The 16,875-nt window shown below is 41.1% G+C and overlaps 1 protein-coding gene and 1 pseudogene across 2 annotated transcripts in view; both read right to left on the reverse strand.

Annotated features, from left to right (window-relative positions):
- The window catches only part of SRBD1 (S1 RNA binding domain 1), a 251,041-nt gene that overhangs the window by 184,808 nt on the left and 49,358 nt on the right, over nucleotides 1-16,875 (reverse strand). For both annotated transcript variants that reach the window (XM_004699761.2, XM_045285760.1), the window contains exon 10: nucleotides 5,785-5,892. In XM_004699761.2, the coding sequence (XP_004699818.1) occupies nucleotides 5,785-5,892 (108 nt within the window). The remainder of the gene's footprint in view (nucleotides 1-5,784; nucleotides 5,893-16,875) is intronic.
- Nucleotides 15,191-15,854, reverse strand: LOC115874029 (annotated as a pseudogene).

The following is a 16,875-nucleotide window of genomic DNA, read 5'->3' on the forward strand; positions in this document are numbered from 1 at the left end:
TGTTTACTTTTCTGGCTTATTCTGTTTCTTCTTGCTCTTCTTTCGTATTCTGAAACTTTTCAATGTCACTCTCCATGCCTGAACAAGCAAGACGTTGGCCCTCAGTCACTCCTCAGCTCTGACACTAAGCTCACCCCAGGTTAGAATGAACAGAGATTTAAGAGCCAAAGGGCAGTGCTACCCAACGATAGCATTCAGATAGTTAAAAAAGAAAGAGGAGTAGGAACAGAAAAGGCAGGGAGGAAGTAGGATGCACTGAGAACACTACAATGGATGAGTTGAGACACAATGTGTACGAATTGTTGAATGTAAAACTGATAAGCTCTGTAAACCATCATCCAATTCACAATAAAGAATTTTTTTAAAAAAGGAACCCAAAGGCCAAGCAATAAAAAAGAAAACTTGGACTTCATCAAAATAAAAAAGCTGTTGTCTATCAAAGGACATTATCAAGAAAGTGAAATGATAACCCCAAGAATGAGGGCAGATATGTATAAATCATATATCCGGTAATACGACAGTGTGTAGTGTAAATCAACAGCATTTATAACCTAAAAAGCAAGAAACACAAATTTAAAATAAGCAACCTATTTGAACAGGGACTCTCAACAGAAGGGAGCGCACATCAAAGCCATAGTGACATCACGCACTAGCACCACAAACATAAAAAAGTAATCATTTTAACGCATTCATAAAACAGAAAACTAGTAGTGGTGAGAATGAGGAAAAATTGAAATCCTCCCAAGTTACTAGTGAGAATGTAAAATAAACAGCTTGGAAACCCTCAAAAAGTTAAACAGAGAATGACCTTAGGACTCAACAATACCACTCTTTGGCAGAACCAAAAGAATTGAAAATAGGTACTCAAAAATACTTGCACATAAATGTGCACAGCAGCATTATTCAAAACAGCCAATAGGTAAAAAGACACTTCACTAGTCCACAACAGATGAATGGATAAAGTAAATGCATTAGAGAAATAAAATAGAGTATTGCTGAGCCATGAAAAGCAATAAACTAGGTGAAAGCAGTCAAAACCAAAGGTCACATATGATGGACACGAAATGGCCAAAAATGGGAAGCGAGGCAGAAGATTAGACATGGGAAAAGAGAGGGTCTTCAAACAGGCACAAGCGTCCTCGTTTTCTGAAAGGCGGAGGAATGGAAGCATTCTGAAATAAAATGCGGTGATGGCTGCACAGCTCGGCCAGTACCCTGAAAATCACTGAGTTTTACCCGTACACTGGTCAACTGTATAGTATGCAAATTATCTTTTTTTTAAATTAATTACAACTACACAGAACTACAGAACCTAATGTTGGGGGTGGGAGGGGCGTAAAATCCCCAAAATAATATAATTCGATTTCTACTCAATTCAAAAGCATGTAAATCTAAACCAAATGGTGTCACAGAAAACAAATACATTAGCTCACTGCCGTAGAGGTGATGCCGACTCACAAGGACCATAGAGGGCAGGGTAGAACTGCTCGTGTGGGTTTCCGAGATTGTAACTCTCCATGGGAGTCAAAAGGCCCAATTTTCTCCCATAGGACAGCTGGTTGTTTCAACAAGCTGCTGACCTTGCAGATCACAGCCCAACTCGGAACCACTACGTCCCCTGGCCTACAAGTACACGACAAGGACATGTAGAAGACCACAAGGGAAGTCCAAACGAAGCAGGGAACTCAGGGAAGGAGGCGGCGTGGGTACAAGTCCTCAAAAGCAGAGGGACTGGCGATTCATATTTCATCAACAAGGTTTGGAGTGTGAGAGACTCATTCTACCGTTATTTTTGATGCATTATATGTATTTTCTAGATAGTCTTTATCTTCTTTCCAATATTCAATAAAAACCATCTTAAAAAAGAGAAACCACCCTATACTCCTGCTGGTCATATCTGGACATGATGCCTAAAGTTGAGGCAGCCCCTTCCAAATAAATAGAAGAGCAGACAACCAGAGCCTAATGGAAACAACGTAGGGATTTGATGATGGCATCGAGCCTCTGAATTACAAACTCTGGACCCCCCCCCCCCCCCCCCCCCCCCGCATCCATCAAATTCCTGTTATGGGAATAAATTCTCTGTAATGTTTAAATCAGGTACACTGGGATTTCTACTGTTTTCAGCTCAATTATCCAGACTGATACTTGTGACTCCTTCATGCAAACATGTATTAGTAAGTGACTCCTTTGGGTGCAGAGCTAAGTGACTGCAGGGTAGAATCTAAGGTTTTATCTGTATGCATACTGCACCCCAAAGGTACCCTGAGAACTAAATCTGAAATGGCCCCATATAATACTAGCGCAGGAGCAGTGAATGGAAGACTGCTCACATCTTTCGGCTCAATATTGTGAGTGCCTAAGAAAATAAAGTGAACTGTTTAAAGAATCTAAAACCCACAAAGCTTCAACTATACCCACTGTTACCCAAGAAACATCTACATCCTCTGAAGAATGATAACAGCCGCTGCTGCAGAGAAGAAAAACACTCGGTGAACCGCTGAAATGACTAGGAACATACACCGGTACAACCTCTCTCAAGGGGGGCGGGGGAGGCTTAACACGATGCACCCTTTGCTCTAGAAACCCTACTGAAAGTTTTAATCAAAGGACATAGCTAGAGATATGCATGATGGTATCTCCCCAGGTACTAGGACATTCACAACTGCAGTATTTAACGTAGCAAAGACATGAAAAATGTGAATGATGAACTGAAGGGGAATTAAGTAATGATATATGCATACAATGAAAATATTATGGGCTAGGTGCCGAGCAGATAACCGCAAGGTTAGCAGTTCAAAACCACCAGTGGCTCCATAGGAGAAAGATGAGGTTGTGTGACCCCTTAAATGTTTACAGTCTCAGAAACATAATTGTCGCTGTGAGTTAGAACTGACTCAAAAGCAGCACTGGTAACAAATCAAGATTGCAAGATAACTAATAACTAATAGCTAATGCTGAGCATTGACTTGACTAGATACTCATTCAGTGTGTCTCATGTGTTTACTGAAAGTGAGGAGGACTTGAAGCACTTGCTGATGAAGATTAAGGACTACAGTCTTCAGGATGGATTACAACTCTATGTAAAAAGACCAAAATCCTCACAACTGGACCAATAGGTAACATCATGATAAATGGAAAAAAGATCGAAGTAGTCAAGGATTTCATTTTGCTTGGATCGACAATCGATGCTCACGGAAGCTGTGGTCAAGAGTTCAAACGAGACACTGCATTGGGTAAGCTGCGGCACAAGGGCTGAAAAGGAAGAATGATACTCTGAGCCTCGCGTGCACCTGACCATATTTTCAATCACCTGCTATGCACAAAAAGTTGGACACTGAATAAAGAAGGCCAAAGAAGAATTGAACATTTACATTATGGTGCTGGCAAAGAAGACTAAAAGTAAAATGGACTGCTGAAAGAACAAACAAATCTTTCTTGAAGTACAACTAAAGTGCTCCTTAGAAGCAAGCACGGCAAGACTTTGTCTCATGACCTTTGAACATGCTATCAAGCGAGATCAGTCCCTGGACAAGGTCACCATGCTTGGAAAAGTAGCGGGGCAGTGAAAAAGAGGGGAGTCCTCAACAAGATGGACTGACATAGTGGCTGCAACCACAGGCTCAAACATCAGGACAGTTGTGAACATTGCACAGGACTGGGCAGTCTTTCGCTCTGTGGTCCACAGGGTCTCTATGAACCAGAACTGACCCGACAGCACCACCACTACCAGCCACGTTTTATACGGACTTAATGTCTTTAAAATCCCTCAGAGAGAATTAATGTACACATAAGGTGAATAGCATTATTCCATTTTCCAAGTGATGAGTACAATGAGTACAAAGAAATGAAGTAATTTGCCAAAGATTGCACAGCCATTAATAAGTGGACTTGAGCAAGGATTGAAGTCCAAGCAATCTGAATCGATAGTCTGCCCCTAACAAATATTGTTGGTTAGAAGTCCCAGTGACTCCGTGTGTGCAGAATAGAACTGTTCCACAGTGTTTTCACAACTGTGACCTATCAGACGCAGGTCTGAGACACCTGTGGGTTTGAACCATCAACCATTCAGCTAGGAGCTGAGCTCGTAATCATTTCCACCAACCAGAAACTCCTTAAGAAATACATTGAAAGAATATACCTAATAACACAGGAAAACATACAGGACACAATTAACTGAATAAAATAACTGGATCATGTGCAACTTCTCTTAATACACACTCAGGCATGTATGGAAAAAAGGCCAGCTAATATCAGCCATCTCTAGATAATAAAATTATGGGGGTTATATTTCTTTTTCCTTTAACAATTCTTCCAAGTGTTCCACAATTACAACAAATTTCTTTTTTAAGTAGAGAAATAAAGTAATTTTCTTAAAAAAAAATAAATTGGGAGCTTCTGCCCTTCAACTGCAGTTCAGGTAACGACAAATATTTCCATCAAAAGACACATCTGTAGACAATGTCTGCACACCAAGTTATGGTCTGAAATAAGATACTTCTTTTTTTTTTTTTAACCACAGGCATTTTAGAAAAGAGGAAAGAGCTCTTGCTTGCCCATTGCTAATGAAAGTCAGAAAAGGCTTATACATTAAACAATTCCACACCAAACCGCTTACATCAAATCTCAATAAAATCATCCCGCGTAGAGTGAGCCCTCAAATCAGATGCATACATGTCCAAAGCACCACTCGCTGGACTCTTCAGGCAACAGGCGCAAACGAGATCAAGGGGAAGTATACAAAGAGAAGAAATCTTAAACCGTGCTCTTTGTCCGCTTTACCGACCCCCCCACTCAAACGCAGGAGACGCTACTTCACAGAGACTTGGGATGAAATAGGATCCCAAAAGGACGGCTATCTTTTGGGGGAACATTTGGGCTAGAAAGAGTAAAACCAGAGACTGAATGACTTGGATTCCGTGGCTGGGAACAAAGAGAAAGAGACAAGTACTGTCCAAGACACTAGAAATTCTAGTGATGCTGAAGAGAGAGGGGATGGCCTTGTAAAGACAGACCTAGTCCGGAGGCAGAGCAGAGAGGCGCAGTGACGCCCAGGGAGAGAAGTAGGAGAAATGGCTGGTTTGACTGCCAAGCCTGAAAGGCCAGAGAAGGACTTTCCGGCCCATCTCCTTCTCTGAACAAGTTTCCACTTCTCTTCTTTTGCAGTTTCTCATTTTTTGGTAACCTTAATCCTAGTTGATTTCAACAGTCCTTTCAATAATATTTGCTCATCATTTCTGATGATTATTCATCCAAACAACTCTTAATTGGAGTTTTGAAAAAATTTTAAAAGGAGCTTCAAAAGTTCATGGTAAAATTCTCTTGTCTTTTAATTCTGTATCTCCACGAACTTTTTGAAGCTCCTTGTATATTAGCTTTTCTGCTTCGTAGTGATCAATCTGTTATATACACCAGGGATTCCTTATGCTTTCTTGGCCTCTCTTACTTCTAAAAATACCCCCACCTAGCTTCTCTATTAACTACTCCCCTCAATAAAACCATTTGTTTGGCTTGGTTGTGAAAGTTGCAAGCCTGGCAGAGCAGAGCTAGAAGGAGTACACATTAAGTAGTCAAAACTTCAAAAATGCATCTATTATTAAGCTATTCTGTGTGATCCTGTCTGGTGTATGCAAGTAAATGTATCTACAGAAAAAAGTCAAGACTTGTTCTTTGGTTTATAGTTAATGGATCAACAAATGCTTACTACAATTCAGTTACAATTACATTGAATGGGCATAGCTCCATAATTAATCAATAATATACAAAGTTAAGCAAGAGGAATACCTGAACTCTCTACAGAGGAGAGGATAAATAAGGCGTTTAAAGGAATCGTCCAGTGAATTGTGTAAGACCTTCATTAACTCTGGCCTTGCAAAACCACGTGGTCTCCACCTGCAAACACAGAAAAATTAAAAACAATACTTAGTAAAACTGACACAGCAATAATGTGACCATGAAAAAGCTCCCGGAAGGGAGAAGAAGTTGAAGAGAGAAAAGGAAAAATCCTTTATTGAGGCCAAAGTAACATAATCTGTGAGGACAGGCTGTGGTGTCTGGAAATTATTACTATGACATCTGGAATTTTTATTTTTTAAAAACTGTTAACTATGGTCAGACATAAAACTTAAGAGTAAAAATTTAAAAATTCATCTACTGAGAAGAGTCTCCAAAGAATTAACAATGACCAAAATATTACGATGTAAGAAAGTCATCAAGAAATTACTACAGCACTGCTTCCTTCTGTTCCTGCTTACTTCTTCCTGAGCATTAAAGCATCTGAGCAAATGAGAAGGTCAGTCCTGACCCTGACCCGCCACTCCTGAGTAGAACTTAGTCTCCTGCCTGGGCCATGCTGCTCTACCGGGCAGCATCGGCTTCATCTGAGGAATATCAATGCTACAGGAACAACTGAGAGCGGACGATGCGACAGAATTGTAAGAGAAACATCACAAACAAATTCAGCCCCGGCTGCTGTGTCCTCATTCATCTCTAGCATCTCTGCCCGTGTCCTTCTGGCCTGTCGTCTGAAACCAACAAAAATGCACTATTCCTGGCTCCTAGTAAATCATTAATACATCTTAGGGAAATTCTACCTCTCTTAATCATTTCAGGAAATAAACTCAGTATCAGAGAAGAAACATTGCAAGCATTCATTATGTGAAGTAACAAGAGTCAGATAACAGCAAATAATTGAATGCCTTCAACAGAACAGTTTTATTTGGGCAACATAGTTTCCAAATTGAGTGAAAGTACCTTTGGGCAGGACATGTATCCATCCATCCTTTTATCAGAATCTCTGCAACTTACTATAGTGACCTCTAGTTACCTGAAGCAGGGGAGGAATTGGTCTGGCACTTCCTTAAAAAGCTGGAAATAGGAATATCATATGACCCAGATATTCCTCTGGAGAAATACAAAGTTTTCTATTTCCATAAAGAGTTACAGTCTCTGAAACCCACAGGGACACTGTCCTACACTGTCCTATAAGGTCACTATGAGTCAGCATCAATTTAATGACAGTGAGTTGGGTTTAGTTTTATCCACTTTTTTGGTGAATTAATTACTGGATCTACAATCAGTGCTCATGGAAGCAGCAGTCAAGAGCAAATGACCCATTGCTACATCAAGTAAATCTGCTGCCAAAGTCCTCTTTAAAGTGTTCAAAAGCAAGAAGTTACTTTGAGTACCCAGGTGAGCCTGACCCGAGCCATTGCATTTTTACCTCATATGCATGTGAGAGTTGAACACTGAATACGGGAAACCCAAGAAGAATGGATGCTTCTGAATTGCGGTGCTGGTAATGAATATTGAATGTACCTGGACCAAAAGAACCAACAAATCTGTCTAGGAGGTACAACCAAAATCGTCCTTAGAACAGCGGTTCTCAACCTGTGGGCCGCGACCTCTTTGGGGGTTGAACTACCCTTTCACAGGGGTCACCTGATTTTTAACAGTAGCACAATGAGAGTTATGAAGTAGCAACGAAAATAATTTTATGGTTGGGGCGGGGGGGTCACCACAACATGAGGAAGTGTATTAAAGGGACGCGGCATTAGGAAGGTTGAGAACCACTGCCTTACAAGCAAGAATGATGGGTCTTCATCTAATGTGCTTTAGACATGTTATCAGGAGAGGCCGGTCCTTGGAGAAAAACATCCTGGTTGGTTAAGAAGGGCAGTGAAAAGAAGAAGGCGCCTGATGAGATGAATTCGCAGTGGTGGCAACTATGGCCGACAACTAAGAACAACTGTGAGGCTGATGCAGGACTGAGTAGCACTTTGCTCTGTTTTTCATAGGGTTTCTATGAGTTGGGATTTACGCAAGAGCATCTCACAAGTTGCATACAGAGGTTGATGGTTCGAACCCACTTGATAGTACTGTGGAACAAAGGCCAAAGTGATTCCTTTTCATAATATTACAGCCCAGAAGACCCTATGGAAGAGTTCTGCTCAGAAACATGAGGTCAAGTTGGAATCAATTAGACAACGAGTTTTCAGTTGTAGATAGACTTAAATGGGCAGAATCTTCTCACATAAATGCCTGAAGAGAATACTTGAAAACACTAAAGTAAACCAAACTTTCACTAGATTAATTATTCTATAAAATGCATACCTCAAAGATAATAGGGATTTGGATGGGATTTTAATCAAAACTCCTATGACCCTTGTTCTAGTTACCATCTATTACAGGCATATGAGGGGGTGCCCCCCGCAAAAAAGAAAAAGCTCCATTGGGTGGAACTTTCACAGTATGCATTTTTCCCGCTACGCAGGCATCTAGCAACTTGCTGAGTTAATGCAGCCAGTGGTGTTGTCTGGAAAAGTTCTCTCTGGTCACAGTGAATTTCTTCATAAAAGCAGTTTTGCCCAAACCTTTGTTTCTGTGATGGCCGACTTAAGAGAACAGCGTGCAGCTCTGAAATTTTGTTTCCTACTCAGGAAAATGTGCCACTGAATTGTTGTGATGCTGAACACGGTTTACAAGGACGCACGATGGGAAAAACTCAAGAGTACCAGTGTTTTCCTCGTTTCAAAAGAGTGAAATGTCTACTATTGACAAACCTCGTTATAGATATCCATCAATTTCCCGGACAAAAATGTTGACTCATCGTGCATTTGAAGTTTGTTCCACCAAGTCAGACTGTTAATCAAGCTTTCTATTTAGAGGCTCTGATAAGACTGTGTAACAGGGTGCAACAAAAAAGGCAATTTGTAGAAGAGGGGGGACTGATTTTGCCACCACAACAACGCACCTGCTCACGCAGCCATTTCGGTGCTCCAGTTTGGGACCAAAAACAGCATGCCTCTCTTGCCCCACACACCTGAATCACCTGATCTCGCTCTGTGCAACTTCTTTTTGTTTCCACAAATGAAGAGGGACATGAAGGGACAGCCATTTGACGCAGAAGGGGCGAAGAAAAAAAAAGGAGAGAGGTGCTGTCAGCCATCCAAACAGATGAGTTAGAAAAATGTTTCCAAGAATAGAATCACAGATTTGAGAAATGTATTTAGTGTGATGGAGAGTGCTTTGAAGTTGATGTGCTTGTTTTGTAAAAAAATTTTAATACATAGCTTTGGGAGAAAAAACATACTTTTTTTTTTTGCAGGAACCCCCACATATATTAAGGTGTTCTCTTGAAATTTTCAGATGAATAAACTTAGATTTATTCTTTGCTGAAAGTTTTATACATTCATGATTTACATTTAAGTCCATTTGTCTAAGATGGTGGGTTTAAATCAAGTGTTGGTTTTATGCATGTGGATGCCATTTTCTCTAGCAACATTTGTTGAAAGTTGCTATCCTACCTCCACTGAATTGCTTTTCTACCTTAATCAACTTCAGGTAGACTTATGTGTGTTGGTCCGTTTCTGTGTTCTCTATTTTATTTTCCTGATCAATGTGTCTCTCCTGCTACCAGGGTCAAAACACCATGAGTACTGTGACTATTTAACCCACAGCTGTCAAGTTGATTGACACAGCAGTGACCCTACAGGACAGTACAGAATTGCTCTTTCGGGCTTCTGAGGCTGTTGATAAATCTTTAGGGAAGGCGTCTCATCTTTCTCCCGAGGAGCAGCTAAAGGGTTTGAGTTACTGATCGTGAGGTTCAGCCCAATGCATAATCCACTATGCCACCAGGGCTTCTTTGAAATTTTTTTAGGAATTGAATTACACCTGCAGATCACCTGACATCTTTACCACGGAGAACTTTTCAACACAAGGAGAGTACACCTCTCCATTGATTTAGGGCTTCCTTAATTTCTTCCACCAGTGTACACATCCTGTGCTTATTTTGTTAGGATTCTCTCTAAGAGTCTTATTTTCTTTGGAGTGATTATAAGTGGTAATTTGTGCTTTTAATATTGTATTCCGTGTGTCTCTTGTTATACAGACTTCACTGTTTCCTTTGTATCCTGCAATCTGCGGAGATTGGTCAGTGTAGGCGTTTTTTGAGTAGATTCTGTGGGATTCCCTAAATGCAATCATTTTGTTAGCAAACAGGAACAATGTCACTTATTCCTTGACAATTTATGGCTTTTCTGTGTCTTACCTTATTGCAATGACTAGAACTTTCAGTATTATGCCATATTCAGGTAAAGAATTTGCTTTTACCTATAAATTATCATGTTATCTGCATGGTTTTTGTTTTAGGGGAGTACATGTTCATACTCAAATTCCTAAATTGCTGAGGGCTTTAATCATGAAAAGAAGTTGAATTCTGTCACGTGCTTTTTTCTGTAGGAATTAATATACTCATATGATGTTTCTTCTTTAGCTTGGTGGGTATTTCCTTTTTAAAAATTTTAATAAATCATCTTATTAGGTGCTCTTTCAGCTCTTATAACAATTGGAACATCATTGTATCAAGCACATTTGTACATATGTTGCCATCGATTGATGATGTTCATTGATTTTTAAAGACAGGAATAAAGGAAACTTACTTGGACATGACCTGTTAACTTTTAAAAATGCATAATTGGATTATACTTGAAATATTTTGTCAAGGAGTAAGGCTATAAGTTCATTAGAGATAATAATTTAAGCTTTCTTGTTGATTTTTGTGCTGCCTTGACTCACCTATGATAGCATGGTAATGTTGATCTCATAAATTGTAATGTATTCCGCATTCTTTTGTCCAGAAAGAAATTATATAAATTTGTGTTCGGCGGAATTCTCCAGTAAAAGCGATCTATGTCTGGAGATTTATTTGATGAATGTTTTAAAATTATGAATTCAATTTCCTTGTTGGGTTTGAGGAGTTTCTGATTTTCAAGAAATTGTCTTTTTTAAAATGTCAAATTACAGATATTCCATTGTTAGACTTCTAATGGTTGGAGGATCTACAGTGATATTCCCTGCTTCATTTCTGATATTTGCTTTTCTCACTTTTTAGTTTTGTCAGTTTTACTAGAGATTTGTCAAATTTATTATTTTTTTCATCACTAGGTTTTGTTGATTCTTTATTATGTTTCTATTTTCAGTTTCATCATTTCTGCTCTTAGTGTTTGATTGGTAAGAACTTAGAGATTTTATTGTTGTCTTTCTGCTATTGACTTCTGGCTTGGTTCCATTATGTTTAGAGAACACAGTCTATATAATTTACATTACTCAAATGTTGAGCTTTCTTTTTATAACCCAAGATATGATCTGTATTGGTGAATGTTCTTGAGGTAAATACATAATCTGCTGTTGAGTATAGTGCTCTGTAAAGATCAATTAGATCTTGCTTAATCTGATCAGCTTTTTTTTCTTTGCTCAGCCTTGTTTTACATTGTTCAAATCCACTGTGTATTTGTTTCTCACTCACTCACTCACTGCCATTGGGCTGATTCTGACTTACAGTGACCCTATAGGACATGCTAGAACTGCCCCTGTGGGCAGAGTAGAAATCCTCATCTTTATCCTGTGGAGCAGCTGGTGGTTTTGAACTGCAGACCTTTCCATTCAGCAGCCCAATGAGTAATTCACTAAGCCACTAGGGCTCCATCTTTCTGTTTAGTAGTGCAGGTTGGTGTTTGGGGGTTCTGATGAGATGGCCATAAAGGAAAAGCGTTCTCATTGAGAAGAATGATCATGGGAAGGGAATTTTAGTGCTTAAGGTATGGCCGTGTGTGTTTGGCTGAGTTTAAGATAGAAACAAAACCAGATACACTAATCTATAAGAAATAGCTTGTATATCAAAGAAGCAATTTGTCTCAAAGAGGCAACCCAGCCCAGTCCAACCCCAGAACATGGATCAGATGCTATTTAGTGCGGCCCCTCCAGGCTTATGTAGCTGCCGGCTGGCGAAGCGGGAAGGTGAAATGGAAAGTGGGGAGAGAACAGGCTGATGAATGAAGAGTCACGTGAATCCAAGGTTGGCAGTAACATGGCAAGCCACCTCAGCAACCAGGCCCAGAGCCAGATGCACATTTCAGACAAACAGGGGGTTGAAGAGGAGCAAGGAGGAGGGAAAGAGACCGACTCCTCGGTGCCTCACTTGGAAAAAGGCCATACCCCCAAGGAGGTATCATCAGTGACATGACTGATAGGCTGGACTCCACCTCTACCTACACACAGGTGCAACAAGTTAATATAAACCCTAACCATCACACCATGGATTAGCTGCTAATAGGACGAATTTTACCAGTTCACATATTCTATTTGACTTTTGAAAAAATATCAACCTACAAAGTGTTTCAAATAAGTTTAAAGTTGACAATCTTTGAATATTTTAGGACCAACCCATTAAATAGATGCTTCTCATTCTTGATGAGAAACAGGAAAACCAGTCACTAGAGCTGAGTAGGCCCTTCAGATGGCCATCGAGTTGTTGCCGACTCTTAATGACCCTATAGGACAGTACAGAACTGCCCCTGTGGGTTTCAGAGACTAACTTTTACAGGATTAGAAAGCTTCATCTTTCTCCCGAGGAGTGTTTGGTGGTTGAATGCTGATCTTGTGGTTAACAACCGAACGCATAACCACTACGCTACCAGGGCTCCTAATAGTGGCCAGAGAACTACTATAATCCTAACAGAATATATTAAAGATTATAGAAACCATAAAGGCGAATAGAGCTAGATCTGTGGGTTCAGGCCTCTATTTGTTAACAGAATTCTCTCATTAAATCAAAAACACAAAAATTTGTAAGCTCAAAAAACCCAGTCTGGTCATGATACAGCCCAACTCATAAACAGGAAATTATTGAGATCTTGCTTCACATGTGTTTTTGTTTAAGAGAAAATGTAGAAATTTGGAAGATCAGAGTTCTCACAAACATAAGAACTAGTTCAGCATCTGATAAGTTTAGAAATCCTTTTAATACTCACACTTTTGTATCAGCAGCATACAAATCAAAATGAATTGTTCGGTTGCTGAATTTTTATCAAGATCTTATTTTAATACTTCACTGTTTTAGTTAACTTAGGAAATAACAAGAGTTACTTAAATCAATTACTACCAAAACTATGTAGTGCTTTCTATATTTTGGAGCTGTGGTCGCACTTTGGGTTAAGCATTGGGTGGCTGACCATAAGGCAGGCAGTTCAAACACTATGCACACTGTGGCAGAAAGGAGTCTGTTCCCATAAAGATTTAAGCAGTTCGACTCTGTCCTACAGAGCGACTGTGAGTCAGGATGAACTCAATAGTGGTAGGTTGTGGCTTTATGTTTTTATAGCTTCATCATCTACCTATTTTGTCATCCGGGTCACTCAAATGTCCTGCTTCACTTTACCACTCTTCCAAAATCTACATCATCAGATACTTTGTCCTATGTGTGTAGACTTTACCTCTTAAATCAGTGTCCTATTGGTATCATCCTAATTCCAGCCACCATCATCACCCCACATTTACCTGTGGCTCCTTCCAAATACTTTTGTAGGTAGTGTACCCAAGGTGGTCTTCTCAAAACGCAACCAAACCACACCCCTCTTTTGTTACTAGTTCCGCATACCCATAAGACGCAGAGCAAAACCCCTGGGAAGCCCAGATAAACGTTAAACATGATCTGGCCCATGCCTCTATCTCAATAATTCACTTTTTCACTTCTCTCTCTCGTCCCTGATCTGTGTACTCCCCTAGACCTGAATACATGAGGGTAACTTGTGAAAGCCTCTTATGATACACTGCACTTCCCTATGTAACTCTCAGTTCAAGATCATGCTGAAAGTTACAAAGGGCTATTTGTCCAGCGTCCATCTGATCCACTACATTCTTACCAAAGTCAGGCACGGGGGCTGGTTGGCAGACAAGCACTAACCCTAAACAGATGAAACCTACGGAAGGAGCAGGGGAAGCACAAAGACAATGAATGAAAGGATCAAGCTGGCTCCTCGGGTCACTCAGACGTGTCTACCGAAAATTTTAAAAAGTCCTTGAAACAGAGAAGTGTTTCAGCTCTTGGAATCACCAAGTCTCTATGACAAAAAACTTCTAGAACCTGAATGAAAACCTACGACACAGTGATGAAACACATTAAAGTACAGGTTACACAATACCAATTACTCAAACAAAACTAATAAAACATAATACAGATAAAACCCAAGGAAAACTAATTAAATCAAAACCAGGCATTTACACAGTATAAAAACAGCAGGCTAAAGGCACAGTAATAATCCTTTAACTATTAAGGACTGACTATGATACTAAGCATTATGAATATTTACAGGAAAATCATCTAGAAGCTGTCCTGAATTCATTGTGACTTATATGTAAAAATATTTCTATAAAGGAAATTAGGACAATAATCCCAATGCTTTATAACAAAACTTGGAGGAAGGTTCCCCTTTTTAAGGATGAGGAAACTGAGAAAGGAATAAAGTAATTGCAGTAAAGTGATTTAAGTGGAATTCATACACTGATCTCAGATCTTAAGACACTGCTCCTTCTGTGAAATCATTTGAAGAGTTTTATCATATCTTTTCTTTTCATCATATATTTTTACTTAATAGCTTAATTTTTTTTAATCAAAGATTTCTTTCAGGTATTTATTTCCTTTTTGTTTTTAATTACATTTATAAAATAAAAAGGAACCTTGGTGGCGTAATAGTTATAAGTAGAGCTGTAATCGCAAGGTCTGAAGTTTGAAACCACCAGCTGCTCCTTGGGAGAAAAACTGGGCTTTCTATTCTTGCCCCCCTCCCCGCTCCCGCCCCCCCCCCCCACCCCACAATGGACATGGGTTTTTATTGGAGGCGTTTGGGGAAGGAAGGAAAGGAACTAGTGTTGGTAGGTAGCTAGGGGAGGGGCTTCCCCTTGCTTTTTAATTTAGTACACATCGCCTGGAGGCTAGGGTGCAAGAGAACAACTGGACAAGTGAGAGGGGAGGCGCAGAGAAGGGCATAGGATGGCTGGAAGCTAGAACTGGATATGTGGCCTGGGGGTGCGGAGAGAAGGCACTCTTCCTAGACTGCGACTCAACCAGCGTCACCAAGCTTGACACCAGCTTGCCCAACTCCCACCTGTCCCTTCTGAGCTCAAGCCCCAGGTACCTGCTCCTGTAGTCCCTTAGCTTCCTGTGAAGAGAAGGGAGATGAGGGTTTAGGGAATGGTGACGCCCTTCTGCCCACCAACTCCCTTCCTGAGAGAGAACTGCCTACTGGGCCCACCCTGGCCCCCTGGCCAGGGTCAGGTCAGGAAGCCCAGGGTCGGGAAAGTGAACAACGTGGCCCTGGCCGCCCCGCCTCACTCTGCTCTACCGAATCCCTCACATGGGAGTGCAGCTCTTGGCCCAATCCTTGTGTATCTCGCCCTCGGTTCCCAGGTCTGGCCGTCCTGACAGCTGAGCGATCCCTGCAATCCCCGGCACGAGTCAGAACGGCGTGGCTTCCTATGACCACGGCCCAGGTAGGCCACTGTGGCCACGTGAAAAACATCCCTGAAGCTGTGTGCAGAGGATCGGGAGGAGCACAGCCCCCACCTGCTTGGCCAGCTCCCTCAGTGTGGCCAGCTCAGTCCACAGGTCCAGCTTACAGCCAACCCACACAACCTTAGTGCTGGGGCAAAACTCTTGAGTCTCCCCTGCCACCTCTTTAGGAGAGTGTCCAGTGTTTCTGGTGCCTGATGTCAGAGCAGACAAGCACAGCATCAGAATGTGGATAAGCCAGAGTCAGACATGATCTTAGCAAGAAGAACCTGAAGTGTCCCACGTCGAGCTCAATGTGGCGCCTGTCCATCTCAAAGGTGGCTGTGTAGTTAGTTCTCGCACAGTGGGGACCCAACTCCTGTGAGAGTCGTCCTGCCACACTCCGCGTCCCCAACCACAATTTTGCAATGGCTGCTCCCTGGTCCTGGCTACGCGCCTGCACCCCAACGCCGCCCCACTCCCAGGCCCTGCCGCCACTTACCCCAGCGCGAGCCCACACTGGCATCTCGAGGGCCTAGCCCCCACCCTGGCCGCAGCTCCCCACCTCCGCCCTGCCCCTGGGTTTTCTATTCTCGTGAACAGTCTCAGTCTCAGAAACTCACAGGGGCAGTTCTACCCTTGTCCTACAAGCCAGGATAAAGAAGAATATATGATAGAAAATTGTAACTTCAAACTAGGATAAGGAGGTGGCCCATTTATTACCCTTTTAGACATTTTCTTAATAGACATATTTTAACCATTAATGGAATTCTATTATAAATGCTGATTATAAACTGAATTTTTTAACCCTAAAAACAATATACTTATTTATCTCTACCTCAATTTTACACAGAATACTTTGTACAGATATCGTGACTGGCTTATGCAAGTTACTGAAAAACAGTTTTGTGTTTTTGGGTTCTCTGATGTTTTGTGTTTTGGTTGCCTGGTATTACTTAGTCACTCAACAAGCTGATCTTTCAAGATAGAGGCTTTTGACAACTTGGCATGCAATGAACTGACACGAGTTATGTTGGATGAGAGTCCTAATTTCCAAAGTCCCCAGCACTTGTTCTTCTCAAAGAACACGACATCCAATTATGCATGCAGCAGTCTCAGCAGGTACTCTAACCTGGAGCTAGGTAGCTCTGAGAAGACGTAAAATCTACCTCTCCTAAAAGATAAGTCACTTGACTTCTTTGCATCAATTTTCCCATCAGTCAAGTACTGGCTACAGAATTTACTGAACCTACCAAGTAGATTACTGTAAAGACCAAATACACTTTGAAAAATTTAAACCAAAAATTAAAAATGCTATACAAACGTGGGGCTATTTTTTAAGTTTCTCATAAATAAATAAAGTGTAATAAAAAGTTATCTAAGTTTAAAATACCCCACTGGAGATCCCCTTGCAGCCACTGGAGATCCCCTTGCAGAGGGGTCTCGGGGAGGAGAGGAGCCAGTCAGGGTGCGATGTAACAATGATGAGAAATATAACTTTCCTCTAGTTCCTAAATGTTTCCTCCCCGCTCCCACTACCATGACTC

This window comes from Echinops telfairi, unplaced genomic scaffold, assembly GCF_000313985.2.
Source record: "Echinops telfairi isolate 266 unplaced genomic scaffold, ASM31398v2 ScPeMD7_7475;HRSCAF=8513, whole genome shotgun sequence".
NCBI classification, from domain to species: domain Eukaryota; kingdom Metazoa; phylum Chordata; class Mammalia; order Afrosoricida; family Tenrecidae; genus Echinops; species Echinops telfairi.